Source organism: Myotis yumanensis, unplaced genomic scaffold (genome assembly GCF_028538775.1).
Source record: "Myotis yumanensis isolate MYYU_CA2020_CCGP unplaced genomic scaffold, mMyoYum1.0.hap1 SCAF_5, whole genome shotgun sequence".
Classification (NCBI taxonomy): Eukaryota; Metazoa; Chordata; class Mammalia; order Chiroptera; family Vespertilionidae; genus Myotis; species Myotis yumanensis.
Window position 1 is genome coordinate 52,549,347 of NW_027223756.1, and position 13,981 is coordinate 52,563,327.

The 13,981-nt window shown below is 39.2% G+C and overlaps 1 protein-coding gene across 4 annotated transcripts in view; it reads right to left on the bottom strand.

Annotated features, from left to right (window-relative positions):
- The window catches only part of TTC29 (tetratricopeptide repeat domain 29), a 163,644-nt gene extending 150,080 nt beyond the window's left edge, over nt 1-13,564 (bottom strand). For 2 of the 4 annotated variants that reach the window (XM_070417227.1, XM_070417225.1), the window contains exons 1-4: nt 13,447-13,564; nt 12,789-12,831; nt 7,490-7,587; nt 5,094-5,177 (exon numbers count right to left, since the gene is read on the bottom strand). In XM_070417227.1, the coding sequence (XP_070273328.1) occupies nt 5,094-5,177; nt 7,490-7,581 (176 nt within the window). In that variant the 5' untranslated portion in view covers nt 7,582-7,587; nt 12,789-12,831; nt 13,447-13,564. Of the gene's footprint in view, nt 1-5,093; nt 5,178-7,489; nt 7,588-12,788; nt 12,832-13,235; nt 13,323-13,446 lie in introns of those variants that run through there. The other 2 variants (XM_070417226.1, XM_070417228.1) reach the window with 2 other exon arrangements.
- Between the last annotated feature and the right edge of the window lie 417 nt (nt 13,565-13,981).

The window sequence follows — 13,981 nt, forward strand, 5'->3', positions numbered from 1 at the left end:
GGTTCCCTGGGCCTGTGGGCTGGGGGAGGTAAGGACCAAGAGGCCAGTCCGATTGCAGCATGGCTCCAGTTCCCCAGAGCCTGTGGGAGGGGGGAGGGACCAAAAGGCCAGTCCAATCTCAGCATGGCCCCAGTTTTTGGAGCCTGAGGGCCAGGGGTAGGGACCAAGATGCCAGTTCCCTGGAGCCTGTGGGTGGGAGGAGGGACCCAGAGGCCAGTTCAATGGCAGCATGGCTCCATTCCCACAGCTCCCTCCTGCCACCGCCGTGCCGCGGGCGGCGGGGCCCATAGCTCCCTCCCGCTGCTGTGCCATGGGCCACTGGGACCCATGACCAGCTTCTGCCACGAACCGCTGGGACCCAGGACCGGCTCCCACTGTGGGCCACTGGGATCCAGGACTGACTTCCGCCGTGCTGGCCAGCACCCTAGTCTGGTGGTTGGTCGTCCATCTGGATGTTTCAGTCATGACGGACCCTGGCTCTTTATATATTAGGACAATCTATACTGATGTGTCTTTTCATTTCTGAAAGGGTTTATTGTGTCTCCTCCCTTTTTCTTTGACCAGTCTGACTAGACGCAAATCAATTTTATTGATATTTTAAGAGAACTAGTTTTCAGTTTCATTGATTTTTCTCTAATGTTTTTGTTTTCTGCTCTCACTTCACTATTCCTGTCCTTCTGCTAACTAAGTTTAAATAATTTTTTTCTATATTTTTTTAAATGAAAGCCTAGGACACTGATTTTAGACATTTCTATTTTTCTAATATAAGCATTTTAATGCTATAAACTTTCCTTTAGCACTACTTTAGCTGTATTCCATACCATGTTTTCTCTTTTACTCAGTTCAAAATATTTTCTAATTTGCCTTGTGATTTTTTTTCTTTGATCCATAGTTTATTTACAAGTATACTGTCTAGTTTCCCAAAAAAATTTTTTTTTGGTGGGGGTGGGGGTTTCCAGAGATCTTCCTGCAATTATTTATAACTTGATTTAATTGTTGTAAGAGAAAATAATTTGTAGGATAGAAATCCTTTCATTTTTGTTTTATTTTATAGCTCAGAATATAATCTCCTTTGGTGAATGTTCAATGTACATTTGAAAATAGTGTGTGTTCTGATGTTGTGGAATTTTCTCTAAATGTCAATTAAGCTGATCCATGGTATTATTCAAGTCTTCAATAATACTAATTTTTCTATCAATTATTGAGAGAGCAGTGTTAGAATCTCTAATTGTAATTGTGGACTTACTGTTTCTCCTTTTCTTTCTATCATTTTTTTGTTTTATGTATTTTGAAGTCTGTCATTAGGAACATAAACATTTAGGATGTCTTTTTGATAAACCACCTCTTTTAATCATTATGAAATGTCACTTTTTATCCTTGGTAATATTCCAACTGCTTTCTTAAAATATATATCTGGAAATCTTGGAAGCTCTCTCTTTTTTTTTTCTCTTCTTTCTCATTATGTTGAGACTTTACCATCTTTTGTACTTCTATGTTGTAAATTCAAATATAGGAAGGAAATGTGCTTAGCTATTTATTTTGATCTTGATCTTCCAGTGGGAAAAAAAACCCCACTAAACTAAATTTTTAAGACAATTCCCTGTCTAGTAATATATTTCTCTGGCTGCTCTGGTTGTAGGATAAGAGGTTGTTCCAGACTAGCTTAACGGGAGCTTATGGATGTCTGAGTCAGGATTACAGAATGACCGCATCCTCATGAGGTAGACCCGAAGGGAGGTTCCAGGGCCACAGTGGTAATGGGAATTCGGAGGAGTCTGGAATTCTGATCTCCCATGTATGACTTATCCATTTTCTGTCTCGCTTAGTCATTCCTTCCTCTCTATGAATCACTTTTCCTATCTTATTGCTTCAGCTTATTTATGACATTAGATCCCCCTGGTCAAATTACCGAATCTCTCTCTGCCTTGGTCTCTGGCAGCAATGTCAGCTCTTCACAGGGTTATTGTAAGGATCACTTAAAACAGACCAGCTTACAGGATTCATTTAATCTATCTTACCCATTGCTATCTTGCTTGAAGTAAAACCTATCTAAGAGATATAATATTTATGACAAGCAAAATATCCATTTTATTATTTATTAGGTATGCAAAGTTATAATACGTTGCTCCATTTTCCTTATATGATGTCATGTGATAGCTTCCTTTTGGAATTTATTATCAGGAAAAAGCTTGTTTCTCTTGAAGAATTGATATGTTTCCTTTCCTCAGGTAATGAGAAATGCATAGTCCATTACCTCTCCCTTTTTGCCCAGTCTGCCCAGGAGTTCAGAGTGAAACTTAATGTTTCCTCAGGGGAACTATATTAACTCTAGTGGGAAGCATATTTACCTACTTCTCCTTCATTTGCCTTTTATTTTCTATTTATAATCTGACAGCTGTGTAATATAAAACGTTAACTTTAAATTTCTTCAATCCTTCCTACAAAGAAAGTAAGCAAGCAATAAAGTGGTATTTTGTGTAAGTCAGAAGAGTCTTAAAAGGAGAATGAAAAACAATCCCTGCTTGCAAAGGACTCTAAGTCTAGAGCAGAGTCTTTTCCTATGGCAATTCACAGTAAGAAAGACTTTTCTATTACCATTCAGTACATGTACACATGTATTTGCTTTATGCATGTCTATGAAGCAAAAGTTCAAGACCAATACTACTCAAAATGTTCCCATCTCTTAATAAATAACAACTCAATCCTCATAACTATGAATGAGCCAGGCCCTATCATTATTATCCCTATTTTTTTCAGATGAGGAAAGTGAGACACTGGAAGGTTAAGTGCTCAGCCAAAATCAACCAGTGCTAGTAGTGTGCAGCTGGCGTCTGGGGAGTCTGGTAGTAGAACCCGCACTCTATTTCATCACATTGGGCGCCCTCCCAATATTAGCCTTACTCTGTGCAAAGCATGCCTTTCTAAAGCTCTATTTTACTCTCCTCCCTTTCATTTTTTTTAAATGCTGGTCAAGATCCCCAAACAGATGGGTCATAACCACTACCCACTAATGGGTCACATTCTATAGTTTGTTAAACATTAATCAGGAAGGAAAAACCCCACGCAAACATGATTGTCAGTGGTTACTAAAGAGAGCTCAAGCAGGAGCTCTGAACTCGAGCATGTGGGTGAGGAGGAGCCAGAGGAGGCCTCACAGAGCAAGAAGCAGGCAGAGGCTGGAAGAGAAAAAGTTTAGCAAGTACACAGGAGTGGGGAAAGCGGAGGGCATTTTAGACAGGGCACATGTACAAGGCGATGAAGGGACACATGCTCACCACTCATTGATATCCTCGTACCTGGCTCAAAACCTGTGAGACAGGTACAAGCACTAAAGACACACGTGAGCACCCATGGCTCCAGCCCTCCTGGAGCTGATCGTCTAGGACAGGACACAAAGTAGCCATATCGATGCAAAGCTACAAGTGCCATGATGGGAGGCATTCTGGGTATTGTAGGTCTTAGAGTAGGTTTCATTACAGGTATTAGGCTAGCAAGGTTACTTAATATAGTTGAGAATGAGTAACAGTCAGCCAGGACATGGTAAAGGGAAAACACATTCTAGGCCAAAGGAATGGCAATACACTAAAGCTGGAAGATGAGAGAGGGTGCTGTTTAATGAAGGTCTGAATACTTTAGAGACAGATGGGTAGCTTTAAGAAAAATGCAATATTAAGGACTGAAATTTACCCAGTGCTACTTGTTGAATTTAAAATCAATCTGGTAATCTCCTTAGTGAAAAAATATATTACTAAGAGAATACGCATCAATATAGCCTATTTCGCATTGTCTTAGATCAAAGTTTTCTTCAATACCGACTGAGAGCTTAGCAGATTTTACATATATGGATTTCCAACTTGTTAAATTATTGAAGAAGAAGTTTAATTCCAAACTAAAGCCCAAATTCTTAAGCCACTTACAGCTGTTTGGGTGTTCTTATATTTAAATTAGAATGCAAGTGTCACTCATATGTACTTTTCTTTTAAGAAGTATGTAAAATCAGACAATATTGACCTTTCATTTTAGCCAACAGGCTACCATGGGAAGTTAACAAATTAACAACCAGAAGAGCATTTAACAAAAGGTCTCAGATACTACATATGGCAGTCAGTAGAGCTCCAAAGAAGAAGTGCTTACAGCTACTGTAAAATTTTGTCACTCCATAAAATAAAGTATCTACCGACAGAATGAGCTATTCCCTATTTCTGTCATATTCAAATTGGCAAAATAATATCTGATAAAAGGAAATACATCAAGAAACTTAGAATTTTAGATTATATAAAAATCTATATCAAAAATATCATTAGTAATACTTTTTCATTAGTCCTGGACAATACTAATATAATTTTTAAAGTATTTCTTCATAAAATATTTTAATTGGATGATTTAATGAATTCTACAAGATGCACATGCATTTGTAAGATTTGATTTTTCAATACTTACAACTAAAGATCTGATAACAGAATCACCAAGTCTATAGGTAAGAAATATAAACCTGTTTAGCTGTTTTTCTATTTATTTATCACTAACCTACATGGATTTTTAAAATTGTTTTTACACTCAACATAAATTAGCTTCTAACTAGTGGTAAAATGGCAAAGTTTACATTGTTTATTTAAAAACTAAATTCATACAATTTAGAATTATTTAAAAATTAACCAATAAACTATGATTCATTAAATCTTTTGTGGGTTCTGGGTTGGGGAGGAAACACATTAGTAAGAATTATTTTTTGATCACTAGGAAAAAAAGATATATGAATCTTTCTCTTAAAGCTTTTTTTCACCCACCTAGAGGCAACACACCTTAAAATGGAGGTTAATAAGCAATTAACGGCACAGATTTAACTAAAATATTACAAATGTGACAGTATAATAGCTTGGTAAATATGAGAATTTTGAGAGCCATAAAATTAAAGACTTTGATATGTGTAAGATCAATAGACATGACTTATCACTATTTAATATGAGCTTTAATTTTTAAATGTCAAGTTCCAATGAAAAGGTGTACTGCACAGGAAAACTGAAATTTCAATAAGAAATCAAGACAAAAGAAACAAACTTTATATTAAAGTGCCTTTAAGAGGTTATACTTACGCAGCAACCTCTTCTTTTGACAATCCTTTGATCTTCACCTCCAGATAATGATCTATGTCACCTTTTTCTTTGATCAACTCAGACCTAAATGAAATGGAAAGAAATAATAAAGCAGTGCCTTATTGAGTAGAAAACCTACCAAACATAAAATGCCACCAGGAGAACACAAATATTCAGGGCATAAAACCATATATAATAAATGTTCTGTAGTAGCTGTAGAGTAAGGTTATTGATTGATAATTTCTAAATTTTCATTTTCTCATATGAAAGAGGCAGGGAAGAATATTAAACCCAGTGTATAAACAAATAAAAACCAAACACATTAAAATAATCTGCATTTTTTAATTAATGGAATATTTTTACTCAAAACTTAGGAGATCTTCCATTTTACTCATGCTGTTTCACAGTATAACTTTCACGAAGCCATATTCTGTTTGGCACAGAATCTTGAACTAAGACTACCTATTGGATACAAATGTGTAACATTTATTTGTTCCAAACATTAACAAATTTGCTCTGAAATGCTGCTTGAGTGTTTTTTTAAGTCATAGATAAAACTCAAATAATTATTAAAAGTTCAAAGTGATTTTAAGAACACTTTACTGAGAAATATATTACATGTATAGTGTTTTATTCTTTACACTCCCTTTAACCTTTAAATATAAGCATATTATTAATAGTTTATAAGCATGGGAGTATGGAACTGAACAATTATCTATTTTTATTCGGAAGTAATGGAGAATGTTGATACAAAACTTTGCTTTAAATGGTTAGGATAAAAAATGTTTTTATTCAATACAAATACAAGAAAAAGTTTTCTTTGAAAATCCATCTTATTTTGGAGATGTGAGATTGGCTATATTTTTACTCATATTGTAAAGTAAATGTAATTTCAATAATTAAAAACAAGAATAAGAAGAATCTTTTTCAGGCTGTGTTAATATTTCACATTGCTCAAAAGTAAAATATATATATTAGCATATATACATATGTATCTTTGTATAATATAATATACCAGTTATACCACCATAACAATATATATCCTGGAATTATATATTTATAAAAATTATTTTTTGAAAAATTTGAAAATAAAATTTGATTTGCTATTATAAAAGTGTTTTTTATGTAGTCTAGCTAAATGTATTTATTTGGTCCAGGGGCTTCGGTCTTTCCCAGAAATACTAAAAATGAGGTATGATGTTTTTCAGAACAAAGTAGTCTCATAATACTGTCTTTGATCATTATGCTTGGCAGGAATTGAAAAGCAGGTATGTAAGAAAATAATCAGACCAAGATATGCAAATTATTTACATTGATAAAGAGTATGTGCATTATTAAACATCAATACAATTATAAATGCAATATTAGTTAATGTTCATAATTATGACAAAATACATCAAGTTCTCTGTCCTGCAGTTTCTGGGCTACAACTCTGAGGTTCTGCAGCCCCTCACTGGCAGCAGCAGTTAGATGGTGTGTTTGCAGGCCCCACAGTCATTTCAGGAGCTAAATCGTGCCTGCCAATCTACCCTAGTAGTAAGACTGTGTCTTCCTTCCCCCAAAGCAGAAATCAGTATTCAGGACCTTGTGGATTGGAAGCCAGACACTATTCATTCCTAAAGCTTCTGCATTTTGTTCTCCATACACATTTTTTTTAAAAATGTATTTTCAAAGCTTTATAGCAACTATGATATAATGGGAATCTATCTATCATCTATCTATCTATCTATCTATCTATCTATCTATCTATCTATCTATCTATCTAAAAGCCTAAGTGACCGTTCTACCATTTGATTGATAGCTATGACGCACACTGACGACCAGGGGGCAGACACTCAATGCACAGGCATGGAAACATGGAACAGAGTGATGAATCTCAGAGGGAAGGGGGAAGGAGTAGAGCAGAAAGAGATTAGCCAAAGATTTTATATGCATACTAGAGGACCGGTGCATGGATTCATGCACCAGCGGGGTCCCTTGGCCTGGCCTGCAGGGATTGGGCCAAAACTGGCCTGATGCATAAATTTGTGCACTGGTGGGGGCCCTTGGCCATGGCCTGCAGGGATCAGGCTGAAACTGGCTCTCCGACATCCTTTGAGGGATCCTGGATTGCAGAGGGTACAGGCCAGGCTGAGGGACCCCACCAGTGCACGAATCTGTGCACCGGGCTTCTAGTATGAAATAAAATTATCAAATGAGCACTAGCTTGTTAAATAAATATATTCTTAATATTTAAGTGAAGTCCATCAATTCTTTTAACACCACACATTTGAATACTCTAAATATAACAATATACTTTTGCCTTTAAACACCTTGTTTTCTGAGACATGTTATTAGCATTCTTACAGGAAGGAGTTTATTCTGTAGGAAGAGAAATGAAAACCAGGGTCACGTACCGTGGCGTTGTTCTGGGGGAGCATGGCAGCTTCTCTCTGGCTAAGGCTGTAAGCTTGGGGCGTGACATGGGCAGTGGGGGTAGGGTCGTCATTCCAGACTACAAATAAACACACACATACACACACACACACAGAAATGGTATTTTAAAGAATAAATCTTTCAAAGAATATTTTAGGACATTGTTAGATCCACAGTCTATCATCTGAGCTGAGAATGCCTGGGTGTACACAGAGCTATAGCTCTGTTATTCATTATAGGGGCATATACTCAGTGAGTGAATTCCACAGGTTACTTCTCTCATTATTTTCCTCTACTAGATGCCTTGTGGCCAATTTATTACTTGTCTGCCTCTCTACCATGAAGGAGAAAATCTGATTAATGAGTTGAAAATTCAGTCAATCAGGAGTGTTGGTATAAGAGAAATGATTGCAATTAAAAAGTAAAGATTTTTAGGGCAGCTACGAATTTCAAATGTTCATGCTTTGCTTGCCTGCTATGATCAATAATTGAAAATTGCTCATATTTTTCTATTTTATAAAAAACGTTATCATTCACAAATAAAGGCTTTCCCTTAGAAAGGACAGATGCCAAGAATAATTCTCAACATGGAGACAGCTGTCATGAGAGACACACAAAGAAAACAGTGTAACAAATCACTTCGAAACACAGTGTTTTTAAAAAAGATTAATTCAAACAATAATCATTTTATTATCTTTCACACTTTTTGTGGCCAGGAATTACGATAAGGCACAATGGATTGGCTTTTCACTACTGCACAATGGCAGGGGCCTCTGCTGGGAAGTCTTAGAAGTTGGGGGTAACTCAATGAGGGGAAGCAGAAAGCATCTGTATGTGTCTTTACTCCTATATCTGATAGTTGATGGCAACTATTAGCTGGGACATCAACTGGGGTCTCTGGCAGAATATGTACAAGTGGCCTTTCCATATGGCTTGAGCTTCCTCACAGCATGGCAAACCTAGACTTCTTACTTGGCAGCTTAGGGGTCCAAAGGCAAGTATCCCTAAGAAAAGCCAGGTGGAAGCTGTTCCCCTTTTAGGGCCTGGCCTTGGGAGTTACATAGCATCACTTCTGCTGTAATAATAGGCCGTCCAGTTGTGAATTCAAAGCTAGTGAATATAGACCCCCCAGTTGATGAGAGAGCATCAAAGTCACATTGACAGAAAGAATGTGAGATGAACGATATTATAGGGGCCATCTTTGGGAAATGCAGTTAGTCACAGTGGGGAAGATAAGTGATAATAATAAAAGTGAGGCCGTAGCCGGTTTTGCTCAGTGGATAGAGCGTTGGCCTGCGGACTGAAGGGTCCCAGGTTCGATTCCAGTCAAGGGCATGTACCTTGGTTGTGGGCACATCCCCAGTAGGGGGTGTGCAGGAGGCGGCTGATAGATGTTTCTCTCTCATCGATGCTTCTAACTCTCTATCCCTCTCCCTTCCTCTCTGTAAAAAATCAATAAAATATATTTTTTTAAAATGTTTTTTTAAAAAAAAGTGAGTCTATAAAACCAAGTTATCTAGCCCTGACCGGTTTGGCTCAGTGGATAGAGCGTCAGCCTGCGGACTCAAGGGTCCCAGGTTCAATTCTGGTCAAGGGCATATACCTTGGTTGTGGGCACATCCCCAGTAGGGAGTGTGCAGGAGGCAGCTGATCGATGTTTCTCTCTCATCGATGTTTCCAACTCTCTATCCCTCTCCCTTCCTCTCTGTAAAAAATCAATAAAATATATTTTTAAAAAACCAAACAAACAAACCAAGTTATCTAAACCTTACTCCGAAGAGGAAGAAGTGTGGAAACAATGTCAGTGGACATAGAATGATGAAATTGTCACATGCTGTGAGGGCTTTTAGGTGCCAAAGAACCCACACTTTTACTGTTAAATAGAAAGGCACCCCAAAGCCAGAGCCTCTTGATTCCACCACCACTAAGTCCATCAGTTTTGACCTCTACCATGAGCCCCACCAAGCAACAGGAAGGCTTGTTTTTGATTTTTACATTATTTACCTCCAGGATTTACTACCTTTGTGACATAGGGTAAATCATCATCAATCTAGACCTTGAATATATTCAACGGATTAAGGTACTACTTGGTGCTAGATACTACTCTAGGTGTTGAAGATACAATAGTGAACAAAAAGACAAAGATCTCTGACTGTGAATTTACATTATAGGAGTGGATGTGGGGGGGAAACAGACAATACACAAAAAGCACAATATATAGAAGATCTATAGCAAACATTAGAAACATTGTATTATACTTTATAACTTCATAATATAGTGGCTTAATTCTTTTGTAATTTGAAAAAAATCTATTTCTCTGATTAGGTGTTGCATTAATTAGTTGAGTTATTGCATAACCAGAACTTATTCAATGGCAACCTTTGCAGAACATGTGGTGACAAATTATGACCAACACAGGGCTGGACCCCACGTACAGTTTTGAAGGGACACCAAAGGCTCCCAAACCCACCTCCCACGAGCCTATTTCACAGCTGTGAGACGCCATGTGCAGAGCCCTCTAATGTTACAGAGCAAATCTGGACCATCTCAGTTTCTTAACCCTGACTTGTCTCTCCCTAGTGGATTTTGAAAAGGAGAGGAGAAAACAGAGACTGTTCTTGCTTCAGTCTGGGCATTCCATCCTCTATGAATCAAGACTCTTCTGAGAGCCCCACTTTGCATGACAAGGGCATTGGTGCAGGGGTGATAAATGCATAATTGTGCTTTAAAATGAGAAAACACTACTTGTAATTTCTCTAAATACTAGGAAGACAAGGCTACTTACAAACAGTGGGACCAGTCCCCAGAAGCTCTGATCCAGCCAATATATCCCATCAAGATATGTATCAGCACCCTCTCCCCAAGTTGGGCTACAAGTATGGGATATAAAATTTGTCCTTTTTTATGTTTACTGGGGTTAGATTATTTTGCTAGGAAATATAAACAACTAATGAAATCAGATGCATTTTGAAAAACCCTAACTTAACTCTGGTGTCGTGTCACATATAGAAATTTTTTGATATTTGCAACCATAGTAAAACAAAGACTTATATTTTTGATATTTATTTTATATATTTAAATGCCACTTAACAAAGAAAAATCAACCAAAAAAATGAGTTCATGTGTCACCTCTGACACGCGTGTCCTAGGTTCACCATCACCGTCATATAGGGAGAGGAACAGGTCTTCTTTGTCACACAGATCAGCTGTGATTTTCCCCCTCCTAACAACTTGAGTCAACGTTTCCTACCATTAAAGTTTCAGCTTCCAGTTCCTTCATTTTGCTCTCCTCTGATCTGAGAACATTAGCAGCAGGAGCACCTTTACTCTTAAATTTAGTTTAATGTAAGTATTGCAAGCCCTGCTGGCAAGCCTCAAGGCACAAACTCTGAATGGGGGGTGATCAGAGCTGCATGATAAAGTAGAAAAAAGGTATTAACTGCATATTGGGGAAAATATCCCTCAAGCAATCTATGCTGCAAAGTTTCAGGCCAGAGTTAGGGTGGCATTTAAACAGGCTCCCTCCCCACTCTAAACCCCACACCTTACCTTGCCTATGCCTTTTGAAAAAGGGGATTTTTGTTTTTCACAAGACATGGCCACATATTTTGTTTTCCATAATAGATAATGTGTGTACTGAAATTTTGCACACTTAATATTTGAAATGCATTAAATATTTAAAGAGATCCTGTAACAAATTATTTTCTCATTTAAGTAATCACTATCTTTTTTTTATAAATACAGTCTTATTTATGCTGAATTAGAAAATAGTTGTAATTTAGCATATAGACGTAGCCAGAGGGAAAATAAGTGAGAAAAAATGCAAGCATGCTTTGGGGCCTGTTATTCCAGGCTTACTTTTTACCTGCAGAGTGAAGAAAGCCTTTTGCTGTTTGTTAAATTGAGCTGTATCATTTTCCTGGTATGGCCAGTATCCCCAGCTCCTAGGTGATCTCTAATCATGAGGAATTAAACTACCCGAGCCTGAAGCAGAAATGGAACACATCCTTAACCATGGCACTTCATCAGGGTTCTTCTAGCTCACGACCACAGAGGAAATCACACAAGATGGGAGCAAAGGCAGGAAGGGCAATGGTTCAGATTCGGGTAAGGGAGAGAAGGAGAGATTTCTCGAGCTCAGTGGTTCTCAACCTTGGCTGCACATTAGAATCACCTGGGAATCTTTTTAAAAATCCTGATTTCTGGGCCTCATCCTCAGGAAATTCTGTTTCTTTGTTATGGGGTGGGGCCACAACATGAGTAACAAAGAAACAGCATTTCTGGAGGGTGAGGCCCAGAAATCAGGATTTTAAAAAGATTCCCAGGTGATTCTAATGTGCAGCCAAGGTTGAGAACCACTGCTCTAGCTGGTACCAAAAGGAGCTTAGCCCCAGGAGCTGAGGGGGAAGCAGTCTGTGAAGAGGACCCAGAGGCAGCCCCCGCCCCCCCACTCCCCTCCAGTGCCAGCAAGTGGGCAGCCTGCGCTGCATGTGGCACCACGGGGGCTGAGACAAAGATCAAAAGGCTGCCTGAAGCCAATTCATCGTTGGTGGATTCTTTGATCTGCTGGTTGGCTCTTGTATCGGTCATATTTAGTCTCTAAATTTGGCCCCCACATGCAAGGACAGATGAGAATGGAGAAACACGGGATGAAAGGTTTGAGAGTGCTGGTCAGGCTGAATGTGTCCCACAGTGTGAGTTTAAATCTCTGGCCTCCAAGTAAAATTCTTCAAAGAGTAACCCTGTTGTTGCCCACTCTCCCAGGAGAGATCCTCATCAGGAAATACACAGGGAGGAGGGGAGGCCTAGCATTGTGCAGACAGTCTACTTAGGAGTGACAATGCCTGAGGCTGACCACTGTCTCCAGAATTCAGTCACTTTAGGGTGAAGGCCAACAAACCTCAGCAAGCAAATTTATTAGTTGTCATCAAGAGAATACAAAATAAATAGGATTTTACTATGTTCAAAACCATTTATAACAATGAGAACTTTTCATATGATCATCACAAGTTCTCTTACTATGAAAGTTTAAAGAAAACTACCGAAGAAATACAAATAACTATGCTCCCAAAAAGAATTTTTAAAATTAGCATGAGTTTGAAGAGTCACTAAATTTTTATCCCCTACATCATAATTTTTGGACACTTCTAGCACTCCATGGGAGGTAGTTAGGTAAGTTTTTAAATACATAGATTTCCTACTAATGGACATTTACTGAAGGTTAATCAAAATATACATTAGTAAAGGTGTTTGAAGACAGGCATGATTCACTTGACTTACAATGGAGGTTTCTGCTGAAGATCTTTCCAAGCTAGACTTCAGCCTGAAAATCAGGAAGTAAAGAATAATAGCGAAGGAGAGAAGGAAAAAAAATTTAAATTAGTTAATAGAACAATTTCTCTCCCCGCCCCACATCATGAAATAAGTTATTCATACAACAAATACCAAATACTTACTATGAGGTTAGAGGAACTTTAAAAAAAAATATAGACACTATGGGATAAATTAATCACTAACCAATGAAATGCCACTACCTCTATTGTTATGTTACAGGGTGGGGCAAAAGTCGGTTTACAGTTGTTCAGATGTAAAATAATACAATAATTAATAAAGAATAAACTCTATGTTTCAGGTGCTCACAGCTATTTTTGCCCCACCCTCTATTCCAATACAAATGCGACATTAGGGATAACCACTTGATCTCTCAGACTTATGAGATTGCGTTACCTTTACCCAAACTGAGGACACCTCAGGTCCCTGTCTGCTCCTGCCTGGTTCTAAACAGGCCAACTAATTTGTCCTCACAGGCTCAGGTGCACTGCGGAGCCAGGGCCACAGCTGAGGAACTCTGAGAGGAGTCTCTAGACCAGCGAGGAAGGTCCGTGGGGGGCAGGGAGCTGTGGAAGCCCTGCCCCTGCCTGGTCCCTGCGTCACGAACCTCGGTGGACTGGCTCTGGGGAACTCTGGTTTTCCATTCCCCTTCAGTGACTCCTCCACCAATGGCAGGTGCAGGCCCCCGGCGCTGCCCCCACTGCCCTTCTTGTTTTCAGGACTTGGCGAAGCCAGGGCTGGGCGAGCAGACGCGAAGCGTCTCCAGGGATACAGAGGGGGCGGTGCAGGGCGGGCGGGGTGGGGTTAGGCTGCACTGGGGCTCGGGATTGGGGCAGCTCCCAGACTCCTCGGCACGGGGGCGGGGCCTGGCGGGGGCGGGGCCTGCAGAGGGCTGGGGAGGGCGGGCAGGGAGGCCCTTAGACCCTGCAGGCTTTTCAAACAAGGCAGCTTTCAAAAGTGAGACCGCTTTCAGAAATTCATTCTAGGACCAGACCAACGGCCTGGCATTTGCCGCCCTGAGACATTTCCTTCATGGCGCTGCATTCTCAATATTTCACTTACATTTCTCTGCTGTCCACGCGACTGATGGAAAAACACTCAGTTTGGCATTCGTGACCCCCATGACCTGATGCCACTTTAGC